Source organism: Zootoca vivipara, chromosome 4, assembly GCF_963506605.1.
Source record: "Zootoca vivipara chromosome 4, rZooViv1.1, whole genome shotgun sequence".
Classification (NCBI taxonomy): Eukaryota; Metazoa; Chordata; class Lepidosauria; order Squamata; family Lacertidae; genus Zootoca; species Zootoca vivipara.
The window spans coordinates 77,050,302-77,069,486 of NC_083279.1; the positions used below are offsets into that span (position 1 = coordinate 77,050,302).

The following is a 19,185-nucleotide window of genomic DNA, read 5'->3' on the forward strand; positions in this document are numbered from 1 at the left end:
ATATGTAATAATTTTTATTGATTTTACATAATAAAGAAAAGAAAATACAAAACATATTCCCCCTTCTTCCCTCCCTCCCTCCACGAGTCCCCATCTGCCACAAGAGAGTCTCAAGAAAGGTGAGCAGTCAAAGGTGGTCCATTTTATAGTTGAGCTTCTCCCCTCCTCACTCCTCCCCCCCCCAGGGCCCCCCTATAATAATAATATAACCATCTGAATTGGTTTCCCTAGCCATTCTGGGCAGCTCCCAACAAAATATTAAAAACACGATAAAACTTCCGAAACAGGGCTGCCTTCAGATGTCTTCAAAAAGTCAGATAGTTGTTTCTTTCCTTGACATCTGATGGGAGGGCATTCCACAGGGCGGATGCCACTACCGATAAGGCCCTCTGCCTTGGATTGTCTCTGGCCTTTTGAATCTTTGTTGGTTCTTCTGAAACTTGATTGCTGTCATTCTGGTCTGTGCTAATTGCCTCTGGTCCTATCCTGATCCAACTTCATCCAGATGTAGATACCTGACCAATGAAAAGCCTGTCCCTGATGGCTCCAAACATCAATTTTGTGCAAGAGGGAATATTCACTGATAATGTTTTTTTTTAATTATCAGGTGTACCTAGAACCCAGAAGCTGGGCCCATGCTATTGTAGGAGGCATTGATCAGAATTTATTTTGAACCACCAATTTGAGTGCAAATGATCCAAAAGCCTGTAAAACAAAAGGATGTAAAATGAGGAACATTCCCTCTGATGTAGCTTATAGTCATAGACGGCTTATTTTTGACCAATTGGGGGTTCCCACATCATATATGGCTTGTCTTTTGACCAATAAGAAATTTCCATGTCTTCTCTGTGAGGGAGCAGGGAGAGTGACTACAGGCTATATAAGCCTGGACTGAGCTGCATATTTTGCCTCAGTCCGCCTGGACTGGGGAGCATAACTTAAGTTATGACATAAAGGTGATTTTCCTTGAACTCTATTTGTCTGTTGTTTATCAGAATAACCCTGCTTACTTCACTATAATGGTGGAACATGCTATGAAATTTCTTAGATGTTAACGGTTCAGCTCCAAACATTGACATACTCCGTTCAGCCCTGATTCTTACCCAAAATAAAAGCAAGGCAAATGGCTACTTAACCTGTTCTGATTGAAAACAGCTGTGAACTTACAGCAGGGAAGAAGGAACATCAAAGGAGAATTATGGCAGGAAGCAACATCTTCCTGCTTCTGACTCACCCCACAATTTCTTCTGGTGCTGAAAAACTGAAATGATGAGAGAGGGAGAAAATCACATGACATTCACTTTTGCACAATCACTTCTTTGCCTGGTGAGGAACACCACACAGTTTACAAAAAAGAAAAAAGAGGAAGAATGTACAAAACAGACCTAAGTGAATCCAGAATGTCCTGTTCTGCATTATGTTATACAAAGCACAAGTTATACAAAGTTTTTAGATTTTTTTCATCCTCAATTCATAGCACCAGCCAGCAAATTCCATTATGATGCACAGAGTGCTCCAGTTAGTACATTTCGTATTGCAAGTGAAATGTCAGAAAACCACAACTACCTCAGTCTGAAGGCTTGTGGCACATATTAAGAAACTAAAGAATTTGTGTAATAACCTCAGGAACAGAACTGGGTTATAGTGCTCCAGCAGTGGCTAGCACGGTGCTGTTTTTATTTGTCATAATCTGTGTTTTCTCTATCAGTGCTTAATTGTTTTTTTCTGAGAATGAAAATTATTTCAGGGAAGAGCTAAATTTGGCTCAGGCCTGTGCAGGCAGGCTGATAATAGGCAGCACTCCATCTGCCAGATATTTAGTCATCAAATCTCAAAGGGAAAATAGATGGAGAGATATATATATCAACAGTAGAAAGCTGATAACATGTAAAGGTAGTTTGACTATGTTTGATAGTTGTGATATAGCAGAATACATATAGGACACACACAAATACACACACTCACAGAGAGAGACAGACACACTTCATAATACAGTCATACCTCGGTTTAAGTACGCTTCGGTTTGAGTACTTTTCGTTTAAGTACTCCGTGGACCCGTCTGGAATGGATTAATCCACTTTCCATGACTTTCAATGGGAAAATTCGCTTCAGGTTAAGTACGCTTCAGGTTAAGTACGGACTTCCGGAACCAATTATAGTCATACTTCGAGTTAAGTATGCTTCAGGTTGAGTACCCATCTGGAACGGATTAATCCACTTTCCATGACTTTCATTGGGAAAGTTCACTTCAGGTTAAGTACGCTTCAGGTTAAGTACAGACCTCCGGAACCAATTGTGTACTTAAACCGAGGTACCACTGTAATTTAATGCACAATATCCCTGCCTCCTCTCTCAGGCAAAACCAACACCCTGAAGCCATAATAAGACTTGAAAGTCATCATTTTACATCTGAAAAATAATATCACCTACCGCCTCTGTAATCAGCCCTCCAAACAAGTCCTCATTTTGGTTGATGCATGCCATTTTCATTCCTGCCTTGGCGGTATTTCTGCAATGACCTCTCATTGCCACCTGTAAATCATCAGCTATTTTTCTTGAATTGCACAGTCATCTCAATATGAACAGTAAGTGTGTTACTTCTTTTTATGGTGTCAGCTACATTTCTGGTTAGCTTGTTGCTGCTGAATTCTGAGCTAAGACCACAAGAAGAACCCTGCTCAGTCAGACCAAAGGGCTATCTAGTCCAGCATAGTGGCTGGCCAGATGTCTGTGGGAAGCCCTATGAGACCTACAGTACTGCTTGCATTTCACAGCAGCTGATATTCCAAGGATCTGATTCTGGAGGTAGTGTACAGTCACCATGATTAGTAGCCTTTTCATCAATGAATTGCTCCAAGCCCCTTCTCTGCATCAGACATAATTTTATACATGTATTATTGTTACTGATTGTATTTTCTATCTGCCCTTCATCAAAAAGTCGCAGTGTGGGTTACAGAATATATAGATGCAATTAATACAGTAACCAAACCAACAACCAATCCCCAACACACACACACACACACACCAATTCTTCAGCTTTCAAAGGTCACGGTAAAGATATTCATCTTCAGCCATTGACGGAAGCTGCAGAGATGATGCCAGATGCATCTCTATGAGTAGGGAGTTCCACATTACTGGGGCCAACACCGAGAAGGCCCACTCACAAGTCATGGCCCACAGAAACTCTGAAAGTAGAGGAGCCACCAAGAGGGAGTCATTTAGGGCTTTAAACATTAGTGTAAGCATCTTGAATTGGGTTTAGAGCTAATAGGCAACCAGTGTGGTTACTTTAGAAGTGTTGCATGGGTTCTCACAGCAGATGGCACTAGTTGTAGCTTTCAAATCATTTTGAAGAGCACATTGCAATACCGTAGTCTAAGCTGGCAGTTAGCAAAACACGGAATGGTCAAGTCATCTCTGTCTGAAGGGGGCCACAGATGATGAACCAGCTGGACCTACAATAATGCACTCCTAGCCATACAGGTTACCTGTGACAAGAAGTACTTTTCAGGGACAAAAAAAAATGCAATAGATGTGTGGATGCAATTCGTGTGTGGATTGGTGGTGGGGGGGGAAGTACTCAGTCTCCATTGATTCTGGAATAAAATAAAATGTTGCGTTTACACAGCCTTAACAGATTTATTTGGGTTCTGTTCCTAAATTAATCAGTTTACAAAGCAGCAAACATAATTTATACATAACGAAATAAAGACTCTTAATCTGACCAACATGGGAAGATGTAACTTCAGAGGAATAAAACAGCTTTCTGCTGAGGAAGGGAACTCAAGGAATTAAAACTAGGGCTACAATATTTAGTTGCCAATCTGTTAGAACAGGAACGTCCAACTCCCAATAAACTGAGATCTACTCCCAGTATAATAAAAAAACTGGCAGTGATCTACCCATTGTCATTAGAGGGAGGAGGAACATGTGTGTGTGTGTGTGTGGAAGGGGAGGATTGCCCAGAGTTTTGTTGTTGTTTTTTTTACGGGGGTGGGGGCGGAAACATTCATTATACATTGCTTTTCATCCCGCGATCAATAAGGATCCTGCGATCGACCGCAATCATCTGGGGATCTACCTGTTGATCGCGGTCGACTGGTTGGTCATCGCTGTGTTAGAAGATCATTTTTTTTCTACAACACATGTGTACATAATCTAAAAACAAAGGGAATACTTTGCCCTCAAAACTATTATTTTCACTAATTTCCAAATTTAATTGTTTAGTTCATTGACTAAAGGCAGCAAACCCATTACCCCTTTCCTGGGAGTAAATCTCACTGAACTCAATAGGACTTCCTTCTGCATAGACATGTAAAGGCTTGCACTGTAAAAATCCATGTGGTGTAAAACTCATATTATTAATCGACTTAAAGGTCATAGTCCCAATTAAATTTCTGATATCCAGAAATCAATATAATCTAGTAGAAGAGCAAAATTCTAAAGCTAGAATGAATGTTCTCTTTTTCTTATCTATTTTTAAAAAAGAAGTTTATCGTAATTATTTTTTTATTTAAATTGCAGTAGCATTATAACAAGGAAATGATAATAGGGCAGGGGAAAATATTTGATTTGCAATATATGGAATATGCAAGATCTTCTCTGATTGGAATGAAAGTTCCTGAATCCATACTATATTTCCAAGGTCAACGAGATGGTAGTACTACAGTCTTTTACAACTTCAAAAGAAAGCCTAAAGTATAAGAAAGTTCGGTGTAGCTCTTCAAAAGGTTTACTATAAAGAAAGACCACAAGGGTATTCAAGTGTGATTCAGCCTCTTAGAATATTGCTGAATTTTCTCCTTAAAGCTATTAGACACATTTGACTGGATTTTCTTCCGGCTTCTTCGATGAGGAAGGCCTTTGGAATTTCTTGTCCCCGCTGACCCTTTCAAGGAAGTTCTGAAGGATGGTTTTTTCTGCACAAACAAGTGAAAGAAAATGTATCACTAGCTTAAAGGAAGCCATTAATGTAGAATCTCCTTCCAGTGCGACCCAGTCCCATGGCTGGACCCTTGCCTGGCACCTCACTGGTCTCTCTTGGAACTTGCTGGGCCTGCAACTGTTTACTTTCTCTACTTTGCTGGGCATAGCTATGGGCCCAAAGCATCCAGGGGGTGGGGGTGGGCAAAAATCGAGATAGTTGGGCAAAAGCACCGATCCTCACGCCACTTTCCCCAATGTTCCATTCTTTGAGTTTCTAAGCTTTCTTGCCCATTCACAGTCACTCGCATTCACTCACTTTTATTTACACATTCACTTTCTCTTCCATTTGCTCACTGACTTACTTACCGGGATACCTGTAAAAATTATTTCGTGTTTATATTTTGTAATTCTTCAGAAAAGTGGCCTATAAATAGTACACACACCATTTACTAACTCACTCACTCAACCAGTCGTTCCCCCACCCACTCATTCACTTGCCCGCTTTTTGTTAGCTAGGGCTTTTGGGTGGTTAAGCTACAGGTGACGACAGAAGTGTCCACCTGTCTAGGCTTCCAGTGTGCCAGCCCACCAGCTACCTAGGGCACCCAGTCATCCATTACACCAGGAGAACGTAAAAGCAACACACCAACTACCTGGAAGCAACAAGTGGCTCAAGTAGCAGCTGAGCTCAATGAGATAGACCTTAGGCACCAAAACCCTGTAGGCCAGTCGCGGGCACGTTAGATGCAAAGACAAACTTAATGCTGCGTCTAGTTTGTCCCAAACTCTGTCTAGTTAGCCCATAACAAACACAATCCTTCTAACCAGAAATACTTTTGTCATACAGACCAGGGGTAGACAGGTGTCCAGGCTCATGCAAGTTTGTTTTTCCCTCCCTACAGGAACGGAGAGGTTCATCAGGTGCAAGCATACCCTTAGAATTAAATAATGCTGCAATGAGGAAATTGTTCTAAGTATCAGAACTGAAACTGACCTCATAGGGTTTCCACACACAAATCTACTCCTTGTTACCACCCCACACCTATTTTCTTTATTTCAGCCACATAATTGGGGTGGGGGGTGGGGAGTCATTTTGTTGCTGTCATTGTTAAACAAGTGGGAGTCAGAAATCCTTGCCAATGGACTGGGAATCATCCCAGAGATTGCCCATAGATCCTGGCCTACTGTCTTCCAACCCCTGATAGAAACTGGAGGGGATGTTAGGGATTGGCATAATCAGGCCCTTGTCTAGACCAGAGCTATTTTTCTAGAAAAAGGGGTGCTGGAACTCACTGTGAAGTAATACTTATTATTATTATTATTATTATTATTATTATTATTACTACTACTGCTGCTGCTGCTGCTGCTGCTGCTGCTTATTGAATTTATATACTGCCCTATACCCAAGGGTCTCAGGGTGGTTCACAGAATAAAATCAAGATATAAAACCACAAGATACCTCATAAAAATAAAAACAACAACCCAATAGCCCCCCCCCAAAGAACACATTTTTAAAGGGCATAGGCTGTAAATCGGATCAACCAAAGGCCTGGTTAAAAAGGAACGTTTTTGCCTGGCGCCTAAAAGTGTATAATGAGGGCACCAGGCAAACTTCCCTGGGAAGAGGATTCCACAGATGGGGAGCCACTGCAGAGAAGGCCCGTTCTCATGTTGCCACCCTCCGAACCTGGCACCCACCTGAGAAGTGCCAGAACTGAGTTCCGTCTGAAAAAAAGCCCTGGTCTAGGCCCATGCCCACTACCAATCCCTAGAACCCCCTGTCCTGACCCTTCCTCTGGTTTCTACTGAAAACAAATATGTTTCCTGTGACTCCAACTAGGCAGTGAGATATATTTTTGTGACAAATGAGGTGAGCCTTTAGAGGGCTCTCTTGTAAAATTACTGCCCAAACATATGCACCCTGAGCAGCTCTACAGTTTCTCCTTCCTTGTTACTCCTCAGGTCCTGCCACACACACAGCCTGCTATGAGGCAATGTGAGAATCCGGTTTTCTCCAAATGGCCAAAGGATGTGACAAACAAAGGGGATGGTCAGTAATAGGACCAGAGGAGGGCCAGGGCAGGAGGCAGCAGTTGTGAAAATCATTGCATCAGCATTGGGCATTACCTATATTTTTTCAGAGGAAATCCTTCTGGGCTTCCTATAGGAAATACCTGGAAAATAAAAAATAGGCTAGGAATATGTTGTTGTTTTTCCTTGACAGAGGGCCTTGTGCCTTTAGCAGCTGAGAAGCAGAAATCCAAACGGTGCAGCTTTCCACCTGTTACTGCAGGGATGAGGAACCTGTGGCCCTCCCAGTGTTGCCGGACTACAACTCCCAGAATCCCTAGCACATTGGTCATGCCGGCTGGAGCTGATGGGGGTTGGAGTGCCATAGGTTCCCTTAGCTCTGTGTTACTGTGGCTCCATCTGGAGGAAAATGGAGCCTGCTGAATCGCTGCCGTGCACAGAGCCTCTTTCAAGAAAAAAAAAAATATATATGGCAATCATCACAGAGCAAAGTAAAAGAGAAAGAGCACTGCCCTGTAACCCTTCAGAGAGAAAGCCCCAGAACAACCCTACAAAGCAGGAGCGAAGATGGAGAAAATAACTCACTGGCTTCGTATATAGTCACCAAAACAGCACAGATAATTCGGCCATCACATCAAACTTAATAGGAGGAAACAAAGATGCCTGGTGTGCTTCTGTCACTAAGTAGACCTGGATCTAGTCAGCCACCTGGATGGGAACAGCTAGGATATCATTCTAGAGATGCATCATCCAATATCTCACATATGATTCAATTCTCTGAGTGCCGTTACTTTTGTAGCCAAAAATGACAATAGTCATGCACAAGTCAGCAAACCAGGGGTAACCTTGAGTTTTTTAGAGAGAGAGAGAGATGAAGGAGAAGAAGAACCCCTCCCTTCAAACAGCCCAACGAGGTCTGAGCATACACCCAGTGCCCACAGAATGCTTTCTGCCGGATGAGTTAAAAAAGAAACCCCAAAAGCTGGGAGGAAAGGTGAATGGAACAGAGAGATGGGGGAAAGGCAGAAGAGGAGACACATAGATATAAAGACACATGCACTTGCTCTCTTGGTTGTAGCCAGCCACTGCCCATTCTCTCTCAACAGCCAGCAACCAAATGCTATCTTGCGCTGCATACGCAACATACATTTAAAAGCACATGACTCCCCCAAAGAATCCTGGGACTGTAGTTTGTTAAGGGTACTGGGAATTGTAGCCCTCGGGGGTAAACTACAGTTCCCAGGATTCTTTGGAGCGAGCCATGTTTTTGAAATGTCTGGTGTGTGTGCAGTCTTGCTCTTCCCCATGGGCTCCTGCTCATTCATTCACTCTTGCATCAGCCAGCACCTGCCCGTTCACTTGCTCACTACTCACTAGTCCGCAAGCCACCCATTCACGTATTCATTCACCAGTAGGCTCTCAGCTGTTCCATCTCTCACAAGCCATTCACTTGTTCTCTCGCCAGCTCAGGCAGAGAACAAAACTCTCCCCACCTGCCTACCTGTTCACTTGTTTTCTTCGGAGTAGGGAGAGCTTTGAAGACTCCCCTCTCCAAACATACATGTACACACAACCTTTTCTTGCAGGATCCCCACTTGTCCCCATTCTTTCCCATCTTCAGTCAAAAACACGCACAGCCAAAACAGTATCACAAACAGAAAGATATATCAGCAAACTCAGAGGAACCTAGAGGTTTGCAGAAGGATGAAAGATCTTTAGGGGGAAACCCTAGGGGGAAGTAGAAAATAAAACCAAACATCCTGACGAAGACTGAGCATGTTCAGGTGCATTTGAGTGCTGACTGACAGTTTAAGGGTGGGACCACGGGAGGGAGAATGGAGTATCCTGGAAAAGGGAGATGGAGGAAGAGACACATAGATTTAAAAATGAAGGAGAGAATTATCACATTATCTGGATAGGTCATATCCTGCTTTGCATTGAGCATGTCCTCATGGATGGAAGTGAGAACTGCCCATAGACATAAATGGGTAAATCCAAGTTCTTAATGTAGCTGGATTTGGGCACCAGTACCCCACCCACTCTAAAAAAAAAAACCCAAAAGGTAGCAGTAGCAGCAAAGAGAGAAGCTCCTGCTGTTTCTAACTCAGTTAATATTTAAGGTGAAACATGCATTTTAAAAAATAATCAGCTAATGCAAATTCCAAGGCAAATAATGTCAAATTGTCCTAATACTGGAAGTTGGAGAGGCTGTGCTTGCGACAAGGCAGATTATGACAGCTTTGCAGTGTAGATCACACTAAATACTGCAGGTGGTTTACAACTCTGGATTGTTGTCCAGATGTATTAGACCACTACTGCAGTTGGGAATTAGGCAGGAGGCTGGCTGTAGTATACAACAACCTTGCAATGTTAATCCACTGCTTTTATCCCCACATTGCATGTTGGGCTGAGGAAGTAGTCTGCAACGTTGGAGGGCTGTGCTGAGAGAGTAGAGCTGGCTTCCTCCAGTCAGAAATCCCCTCTTAGGTCAATCTACTTAATTTCCCTTTCATACTTCCTCCCAGGTCAATTCAAGTACTCAATAGGATTCAGGAGCCTTATGCTCTACTGACTGCCATGCAAACTGGTAACCCTTGGAAATATTAGAAAACCAAAATTGTGGACCATAGCTGCCAAGTTTTCCCTTTTTTTGCGAGGAAGCCTATTCAGCATAAGGGGAAATCCCTTAAAAAAAGGGATAACTTGGCAGCTATGTTGTGGACATGGACCCAAATTATAGCAGAGACTCCTGTCTTTGATGCTAACTTTTGGGGGAGTTTTCTACCTGCTCAGCCATGGCTACACACGCCAAAACGTTCGATTCACAAGGCGTTTGGGATCCAAGGTACAACTGTAGTTGAAACTGCATGTTTTAAGTCTTAAAACTGCCAAGTAATTTATTTGGCTGAGCAAATAGAATCAAATCAGCTCTACAAATGGGGGGGGGATGAGAATACTTAGAAGATTTTGTCATTCAAGAAGTCTTACGCTGTTTTTGCCTATTACACAGTTTGTTATCCTCCACCCTCACCTGGATGAGGAGCTCTATCCACATACGCTTTAATTTCCTCTGGGTCTAAAGAATTCAAAACTGTTAGGATCTCATTATAATCTTTCCCAAAATCTCTTTGGTATGTGGTCAGATGTTTGGTGTTTTCATGATTCCAGATCTGAGCAAAAGATACTGAAGGAACTGTGAAGAGAAGCCAGAAAGAGAGAAGTGAAACCATGAAATAAAGAAATCACACCACTGTTTCCCCTCCTTCCTCTGGAATGCTCTGGCTTTACAATTCCAGGTTTTGCCCTAATAATGGCAAAGGATGCCTCTCAGGTGGTCTGCTGTTCAGGTGCATGATTTTGATGGACTTCTTCCTTATAGGTCAATAACTCATATGCTGTGATTTCTACTGATAGAACTCAAAGATGAATGTAGCCAATGACACCTTTGCCTATAACAAGCACTAGTGTAAATAAAATCACAAATCAATATGCAGGACCTAACATTTCACAAAGGCTGGGACTTAGTTAATAATGATCCACAATTTACAAAGCACATGTACTTTTCCAAATGTGCACTTGTTTTTCAGTTATATGGAGTCTAGAATTCTTTCCTTGAGATAGTGCTTAGTTTGCCTTTTTCGGGCAAACTAACACAGCACATAACTGATAGCTGAGAAAATATAACTTCCCTATAATAGCATGTAATAATGATTAGCCCTTTGTGAAATGTAGTCAACATATTCTCTATTCAATATTGCCTGCAATGCCGCTTTAGGGGATATAAAGAAGAAGCTATATTTTCTTTTCCTCTTTTTAGGGAGGGAGAATACTGGAGTGGGAGGGAAACTATTTTAGGTTATATGGTGGATTGGGTTTCTCTTGTTGAATTCTTAACTGTAATGCTTAATTATACTGATGTAAGCCACCTTGGATATTTTTCTTGGAAATATCCTTTAAAAATAAAAATAAAAAGTTCTTTAAAAAGAAAGCAATGATAGAATAATTTAGTGGCGAGTTTCCTTCAAGCTAACCACATGTGCTGCCTTGCCCCTGTGATTGAGGGGACCCAGGGCTGCATGATGTCAGCACCCCCGGCGGTGTGCAGGTGTTGTCCATGCATGCCATGGGGCATGCTGACGTGTGTGTGGATGCCCCATGGTGTGCACACATGGTCGGTGGAAAAGTTTGGGGGAGCGGCCCTCAAATTTGAAATTTTGGGAGGGGCCTTGACCCCCACGGCCCACATACTTGGTGCCATGGTTTCATTGTGATGGATGCCAAGACCATAGCCTACTCCATAGTAAGCGCAATTCTCCTATGCAACCTACTGGGTCAAAGTGGCTCTTGGGAGAAGACATTTTCTTTCTCTCATTTTCTTCGGACACCTCAGCATCACTGCTCAAATATGTAAACAAAGCTAACCTTGAAAGTATTGTCTGCATATGTTTGCAAGAAAATGGGGTTCAATGAACCAAATTCCAAAACTGGGCTTCAAACCCAGAGTTTCATCTATTTTATTGTACCCAAAGATATCCTCACCAGTGCCTTTCGCCGGAATATGGCGCTTCGCATTACATCCATATTTCCAAGTATAATCCCTTAACTCCGGAGCATTGACTTGGGGCTGGTAATGATGCCTGGATTCAGTATCTGGTGGCTTGGGGACTAACATTTTCCAGTCCGAAGGAGCAGGAGCACCATCTCTTGGAGCACCTGAAATGAAAGAGTAATGCTGCAGCAAATGTAAAGAGGAAATAAATTTCTTTTTATAAGAAATGTGGAGGAAAAATCACGCAAAAAGCAAGTGTCAGAAAGCCAGTTAGGCTGCAGTCCTATACACACTTTCATGGGAATTAAGTCCCATGGAACTTAATGAGGCTTACTTCTAAAAAAGTTGGAAGGGACCCCAAGGGCTCATCTAGTACAACCCTCTGCAATGCATGAATCTCGACTAAAGCATCCATGACAGATGGCCATCCAACCTCTGCTTTAAAATCTCCAAGGAAGGAGAGTCCATAACCTTCCAAGGGATTCTGTTACACTGTTGAACAGCCATAAAGTTCTTCCTAATGCCGAGTCAAAATCTCTTTTCTTGTAACTTGAAGCTATTGGTTCAAATCCTACCCTCCAGAACATAAGACAAGCTTGCTCCATTTTCCATGTGACAGCCCTTTAGATATTTGAAGGTGGCGATCATATCTCCTCTCAATCTCCTCTTTTCTAGGCTAAACATCAGGGCCGGCTCTAGGGGAAGGCTGGGTGGCGCAGGGCAGCCGCGCTGTGCCCGCCCACCAGCCACAGCGGGGGCGCTGGAGCGATCTCCGCACCACGGCGCCAGGGTGTCCGACATGCTTAAGACGGCCCTGCTAAACATACCCAGTTCTTTCAGCCATTCCTCATAAAGCTTGGTTTCCAGACCCTTGATCATCTTGGACATATGCATATGATTTCTTTACCAAACATGAGGCTCTTAATCTCAGGATCATGTGTTCGAGCTCCACATTAGGCAAAAGATTCCAGCACTGCAGGGTGTTGTGGTCCCTTCCAACTCTAAAATTCCGTGATTCTCTGATTCTAGGACATACAGAATCTAAGTTAAATGCTATCTTCCATGCCAGACTGTTTTTGACTGAAACATGCCTCTTCGGCTTTCAATTATAGATGCCACCATAAACCTCAACATAACCTCAATAATAATATTGTCAAAGAAGGAAGGGAAGCCAAAGTCCTCACCTGGTTGTATCCCTAAATAATCTCTTGCGTAAGATGTTTTATACTGTTTTTTTAATAAATCCTCGATCTCTTGCTTACTAATAGGTTTCGTCCAAGGTGAAAAACTTTCTATAGATATTGGTGTTTCCTCTCGAGGCATTTGCCACATCAGGAACCGCTAACAATGTAGAAAGTGGGGAGGGGGAGGAGAGAGACTGAATATGAAATTGCTGGTTAAAGATGCATTTCATATAAACCGGTCTTGTGCTTTATTATGCTCTGTTGTTCGATAATCATTTTTTCCCTTTCTAAGGAAAATACCTATAAACATGTCAGATTAAACCACAGTTAAGAACAAACTGTGGTTTAATAACCACAGTGAATAAGCAAAGTGCTCAAAAGTTCTCACTGAGTTCCTCCTTGGGCAACCATCGGTCCATCTAGTTTTAGTGCAGAACATAGAAGCTAGATTGTTAACTGAAACAAGAAACTATGAACTGGTCCTGGAACAACCACACTGGTTGCCAATTAGTTTCCGGGCCCAATTATACGGCTTTAAAGGACCACCTTTCCTCATAGAGATTGCCATCTGAGTCCTCTGTAAACACCATCTTCAAGGGAGGTCTAGAGAGCAGTGACAAGTGCTCTCCCCAAGGAGACCTGCCTGAGCCAACCATGTGACTGTTTCGGTTCCAGGCAAATAAGTTTTTTTTTCCTGCAACAATGATATACCACACTGACTGGCAGCAACTCTTCAAGGTTTCAGATAGGATTCTTTGCCAGCCCTACCTCAAGTTCTCGAGGGTTGAATCAGGACCATCTACATGCAATGCACATGCTCTGCTATTGAGCTATGACCCTATGCTTTGTGCATGACTGTTCCAAATTCTGCTGAGGCCAAACTAGATGTGACATTAAGCATACAATGGGTTCCTGCAGGAGTAGGCAACTTAAGGCCCATGGGCCGGATGCGGCCCAATCGCCTTCTCAATCTGGCCCGCGGACTCAATCTGGCCCGCGGGAATCAGCTTGTTTCTACATGAGTAGAATGTGTCCTTTTATTTAAAATGCATCTCTGGGTTATTTGTGGGGCCTGCCTGGTGTTTTTACATGAGCAGAATGTGTGCTTTTATTTAAAATGCATCTCTGGGTTATTTGTGGGGCATAGGAATTCATTCATTATTTTTTTCAAAATATAGTCCGGCCCACCACACGGTCTGAGGGACGGTGGACCGGCCCACGGCTGAAAAATGTTGCTGACCCCTGGGTTCCTGGGTTCTTGGCTTTTGTTTACTAACTCTCAGACACTGCAACCCCCTCAGCCCAACCCATAGTGGGATTGCAGCTTGGGGAAAGAGCAGGTCTAACCTTTTGCCTTGACAGTGTTTTAAATCCAGATTGGATTCCCCACAGCTGCTACCTGCCCCGGAAGCTAAGTAGCTCTTAGCATGTTTACTTGGCGTCTCATTCAACTCAGGTGAAACTCGCTTCTGAGTAAACACGCATAAAGCTGGGCTGCATGCTTCTGGTTGCTAAGTCTTTCCTTTCCCCTGATAATCTTCTTTGACAATTTGGTTTTCCAAAATCAGATATTCTCCAATAGGTCATTTCATGTAAAAGTAAAATGCAAAGCACATGTAAAACCTTGGGAAGAACAACTGCATTCCTTACTTCTCCAGGCTGAGGATTGTGTCTCCTTATGCCTGATGCAGAGCCAGTCCTTATAGGTTCAGCCTTGGAATAAGGCTTCCAACAGAACTCATCTCTGTAGTTATTCCTTCCAGTAGGCTCATCTACTTGAAAGGGAATGACAGTCCCTTTACCTGCTCTGGCACTGTAAGAAACAATTGAGATGTTAATGAAATGCAATCATGGCTGCTACCTTTCAACTGCTCCTGTTTTAAGTACTGTACAGTACTTAAGAACTCTTACACTAGTTGGATCATCTAGCTGAGTATTGTCTTCACACAGAATTGGCAGCAGATCACCAGGGTTTCAGATGGGGGTCATTTGCAGCCCTACTTGACTTGAACCTGGGACCGTCTGCATGCAGAACATATGCTCTGCCATCACTGGGGGAGAAGGGGGGGAGTGCACTGCCCCCGGCACCATCAGGTAGGGCGTACCATCGTGGTCACCTCCCCAGGACACGTGCCGCGTGCACCCCCCATCGCACCGGGCACCATGCCCCTGCGGGCGGCGCACCAGCCACAACCCAGCCTGCTCTCTGCCCCCGGTGCTGGAGCATGCAGCTTCGCCACTGCTGCCACCGCGCTGAGGCTTTACCTCCATTGGGAAGGATAGGAGGAAGTGGATGCGACCAAACCAGAAACAAGGGAGAGGTGAGAAAGGGACCATAGCTCAGTTGTCGAGAACATATGTTTTGCATGCAGAAGGTTCCAGAGTCAGTTGTTGGAATATCCAGTTTAAGAATCAGAGTATGTAGAAGACTTGCACCTGACACACTGGACAGCTGCTGCCAGTCAGAGTAGACAATTGGACATTTCAGAGAGGAAGTGTTTTAAAGGAAGGAATTGTGAATGGAAGGAAAGGGAGCAGTGAAAGCAAAATTTGCTAGCTGTGATGGTTTCATAAGATGGGTGGGGGGAGTTGGTCTTCCAGATGTTGCTTGACTACAAGTCCCATCATCCCTGACCATTGGCTATGCTGGCTGGGGCTGTTGGAAATGGGAGTCCAACTACATCTGAAGGGCCAACTCTGCTCTGCCAGCTCCTTGTGCTACTTTTGGTGGCATACTGCACGTGGCAAGGCCACCTCTAGAAGACAGCAAGAGCTCCCCCTGCCAAATGTCTCTACATGGACATTAAAAGTGCACAGAGACCCTTCCAGCCCAGAATTTCACAGCCTTAAACAACTTGTGTACTCCAGACCCAAAAGGTAACAGGGGCTCAATTTCTAGTTGTATTCAGGGCAGAGGGTTCTATATACTGTAGTCTCCATAGTGAAGCATTTTAAATATTATTTCCACATGATAGTTATAGGGCCAAACTACTTGTTACTTTACACAATGTTTTATCTTCACTTTCCTTTTCTAGTGGTGCTGATCAGATACAGCAAGGGGAAGGTAATGTTTTAAGATACATGCTAAAAAAAGGAGCCAAACAGCAAATGTTTTTTTTTAAATGCTTGAATGGTTTGAATAAGTTAAATCGGTATTATCTTACCAATCTGCACCAGCATCTGTTGCAGGATTAAAGACAAAATCGTGTCTCATTGTCGTTTCATAGGGATCCCACTTTAGTCTGCCTACTAAAAACAGCAACTGTAAGTGCTATAAATCCTAAACACTTACTAGTGTAACTTCTTTTTACTAATCAGTAATGAGATAAACAGTGGGTGAACTATTTCCCCCAAAAATATTTGAAGTGTCTTGGCACCAATGGGAGCTTGTTTCTCAATGCAAATATTAGCCATTGGGAAGGGGGTAATCTGGATCAGGGCCACAGGGGAAAGTCCTCCTTTTCCCATGAGGTGAACCTGATTGAGATTGCCCTTCCCAAAGGATATTATTTCCTTTTAAAAAAGAGATAACCATGCAGCAGTTAGTTGCATGGTTATTGTCACATTGAGGTGATCACAGATACAGAAAACAGCCTTACATTTTAGCCAGTTCACGAAACTGCCGATTCTGCATTGACCTTTCTCTCTCTCAGAACCAGCCAACTGGCACTCTACCTTTGCAAAGAACCTTTACAAAAGCAACATTCAGGATCCATTCTGATTTGATTTAAAGAGACAGTGCCCTACCCCTCCCAAGAACTTTCTGCCACTTATCAAAGTGTTCCCATATACTCTTCTCATAATGTGAGTTGTAGAATTATACTCACAACAACCAACCATGTAAGAGTGAACATAAACTGTGAGAATGGTAAAAAAAAAAAGAAATCCTCTTGTGTGTATTCCAAACTAAATAAAAATTTTCTCATCCTCACAATCAATTGGATTTTTAAAAGCTTAATTTTGACCAGACTGTCCTTAGACAGCCTATGTGCCAATTAGGTACAGTTAATACACTTCAAAAAAATTTTAAATTAATTATTGTTTTACTAAATTTACTTCTTTGAGCAATGTTGCCTGCAAGAAAAGATGTGTGAATGAGTAAAACAAAAGTTCTGGGTTACTCATCCAGTTGTTTGAATATTATTTCCAAATTTGCTAAGCCTTGCAGGAATACATGACTTGCAGGAATTCAACTGGTACATTTTTTTTCTGGAAAGCACCAGGCTTGAATGCCAGTGGATAAGAAGTTTTATTTTTCCCCCTATCTCATGGTACTCCTGATTTCTACCATTAAAAGGGCTTTGTGTCTTTATGTTTACATAGGCCCACACATTTCAGGCTCAAAGAAAAGCATTCTGCTATGTTGACACTTTGTACATTTATATTAATTACATATACTAATACAGTATGCAATTTTTAAAAAACTTCCATAATTCATATTTATTTTGCCTTTTGTCTCAGGAGCTCATGGTGGCCTTTCCCCCATCATAGCTTCACAACAACCCTGTGAGGTAGATTAGCTTGAGAGAGAAAAGGGCCAAAGTCACACTGTGACCTTCATGGGTGAGTGGGGATTTGAACCTGGGTCTTTACCAGTCCAAGACCAACACTCTAACCATGTGGCTGGTTGGTTACCAGTAGGGCCTGCTCAAGAAATTTTGGCATCTGAGGCGAACCATGAAATGACTAGTTATAACCTGAGAAGAGCTAGTATCCAGGGCCGGCCCGCTCATGAGGCAAGGTGAGGCAACCACCTCAGGCGGCAGGATCCACAGGGGCAGCAGATCCAGATGTAGATCTTTATTCCCCTCTTGTCCCTGATGTAGATTTTCACTCATCCCTTTTTCCCTGGCGGAAGAGGGGGGAAGGACGCCGTTTTGTGGTCTGCCTCAGGTGCCAGAATCTCTTGGGCCTGCCCTGATGACTGGCTTGTATATTTTAATAAAGTATTCCAAACACTCCAGGCATGCATAATATTGTGACCCTAACCATGCATAACATAATCAAACCAATATATGGCCCCCGCCCCGCCCCGCCTCAAATTCAACCTAACTCTTGCTTCCCCTACCCCTACCCCGCCCCCATAGCAAAGTTATCTGGCAAGGAGTTAAGGGCAAAGAACTTCACGGTGGCTAATGCGCAAGCTCCTTTCCTCGCGCTTGCGCGTCCTGGCCGTTCTAGATTCCCCCCCCTGCTCCCGCCCCGCGTTCTAACCCTCTGAGCGAAGCGCGGAAAGATTTCTCACCCGGGGGCGCCGGTCGCGCTGACCTGGGTCTCCACGGGGGGACATAGGGCATGGAGGCCGGGGGCGGCGGCATGGCGGTGCCATGGATGGGCGGCAGGAGAGGGCCGGCCTCGCGCTCTGAGGGCTCCATGCGGGCCGGGTTAGCTCCAACCCACCCGAGCGCTGTATTCCGCAGCCGGCGGGGGTGCGCAGAAGAGACACGGGGCGAGATGGGGAAGGGAGGATGGCGCGCCAAGACGGGCGGCGGAGCTGTCGGGAGGCGGCGGGGGACTCCCTGGGCGCTGCTGCCCGCTCGGTTGCCCCGGCGCCGGGCTTGTTATTGTGACCAAGGGAGGGAGCCAGCCGGTGACTTTACACCCTTTCGTGCCTCGCTAGGGCAGGGTGAGGTTTCACAGCAGGAGGGCAGAGAGGGAGGCCGCCTCTGGGGTGGCCAGAGAAAGTGGTCCTTTTAAAGCCCACCACAGCTTATGCCGCAACAAGTCCATGGTTTATTAAGATGCCCGACAGCTCGTGTTGTTGTTGTTGTTGTTTTGTAATAGATGGGCATACCTGTTCTTTTAGAATTGTGGAGTTTTTGGATAGATGCCCATGCCATGGTGGGATCTTCACACATATAAAAACCGTTCTGAAAAGGCTTTTTTAAAAAAAGTTTTGTTTTTTTTATAAAAAAATATAGATTGAATTTTCCATAAGGTTCACCATCGCCATTATGTTCTATATTGCAACGTTGAGTCATGTTGTATATTGCACATAAAGCACACTTAAAACGTTTTATTTGCAGCTGAGTTGGTTTACCCTGCTAAATGTTTGGGGGTTTTTTCTGCTCAGGAATCTAGACTGCCTTTTGTCCCCAGCTATCCCAAATGGACTGATTATATTTGGTTAGTCTGCAGGCAGACTAGGTTTGCCAACTTTTTATGCAGGATTCCTGCTGCTTTTATTATTGCTTGCCTGCAATAATATTTAAGAGCTTCACCTTTTCTTTGCTGGGCATGAAAATGCAATGATAGGGAAAGTTTCGTCTTGGTGGGGCAGGGAAGTGGCATGTCAGACAATGGCAATTGCTGGTTTTGGAGTGAAGGCTAAGTAGAACTGCAGTGCAAGTGGATTATCTGGATATTTGTAGTTACCCACGCTAGCATTTCAAACATGGGCTGCAGAAAACTAGGCATGTGTCAGCATGGCCCCATCATTCATATGCCTGCTATCGTCGCTATCCCTTAATTCCTTGTTTGTAAGAAAATAGTAAA

The 19,185-nt window shown here is 43.7% G+C and overlaps 1 protein-coding gene across 4 annotated transcripts; it reads right to left on the reverse strand.

The window, feature by feature from the left end:
* Positions 1 to 186: 186 nt before the first annotated feature.
* TEX26 (testis expressed 26) lies at positions 187 to 18,351 on the reverse strand. Of its 4 annotated transcripts, none has more exons than XR_009557503.1 (8): positions 17,936 to 18,350; positions 15,855 to 15,939; positions 14,341 to 14,503; positions 12,691 to 12,847; positions 11,497 to 11,670; positions 9,989 to 10,150; positions 1,168 to 4,919; positions 187 to 705 (listed from the first exon to the last, which is right to left on the reverse strand). XR_009557503.1 is itself a non-coding variant. In XM_035116302.2 (8 exons), the coding sequence occupies exons 1-7, from the start codon at positions 18,063 to 18,065 to the stop codon at positions 7,054 to 7,056; spliced, it is 918 nt and encodes a 305-aa protein (XP_034972193.2). In that variant the 5' UTR covers positions 18,066 to 18,350; the 3' UTR covers positions 717 to 4,919. The 4 variants fall into 4 exon arrangements, 3 of the variants coding, with proteins under 3 accessions (XP_034972193.2, XP_060129788.1, XP_060129787.1); XM_035116302.2 differs by lacking the exon at positions 187 to 705 and adding an exon at positions 7,054 to 7,100 and having other exon boundaries at positions 717 to 4,919; XM_060273805.1 differs by lacking the exon at positions 187 to 705 and having other exon boundaries at positions 717 to 4,919; positions 15,855 to 15,936; positions 17,936 to 18,351.
* Between the last annotated feature and the right edge of the window lie 834 nt (positions 18,352 to 19,185).

Bases quoted from the DNA above. Each gene is read 5' to 3' on its own strand.
- TEX26 (XM_060273804.1), bottom strand. From the start codon at position 18,065: ATGGAGCCCTCAGAGCGCGAGGCCGGCCCTCTCCTGCCGCCCATCCAT. The intron at 14,504-15,854 runs GTAAGATAATAC...TGTTTCTTACAG, and splicing joins ACAGATGCTGGTGCAGATTG to TGCCAGAGCAGGTAAAGGGA. The intron at 10,151-11,496 runs GTGAGGATATCT...TTCTCTTCACAG, and splicing joins TATTCCGGCGAAAGGCACTG to TTCCTTCAGTATCTTTTGCT.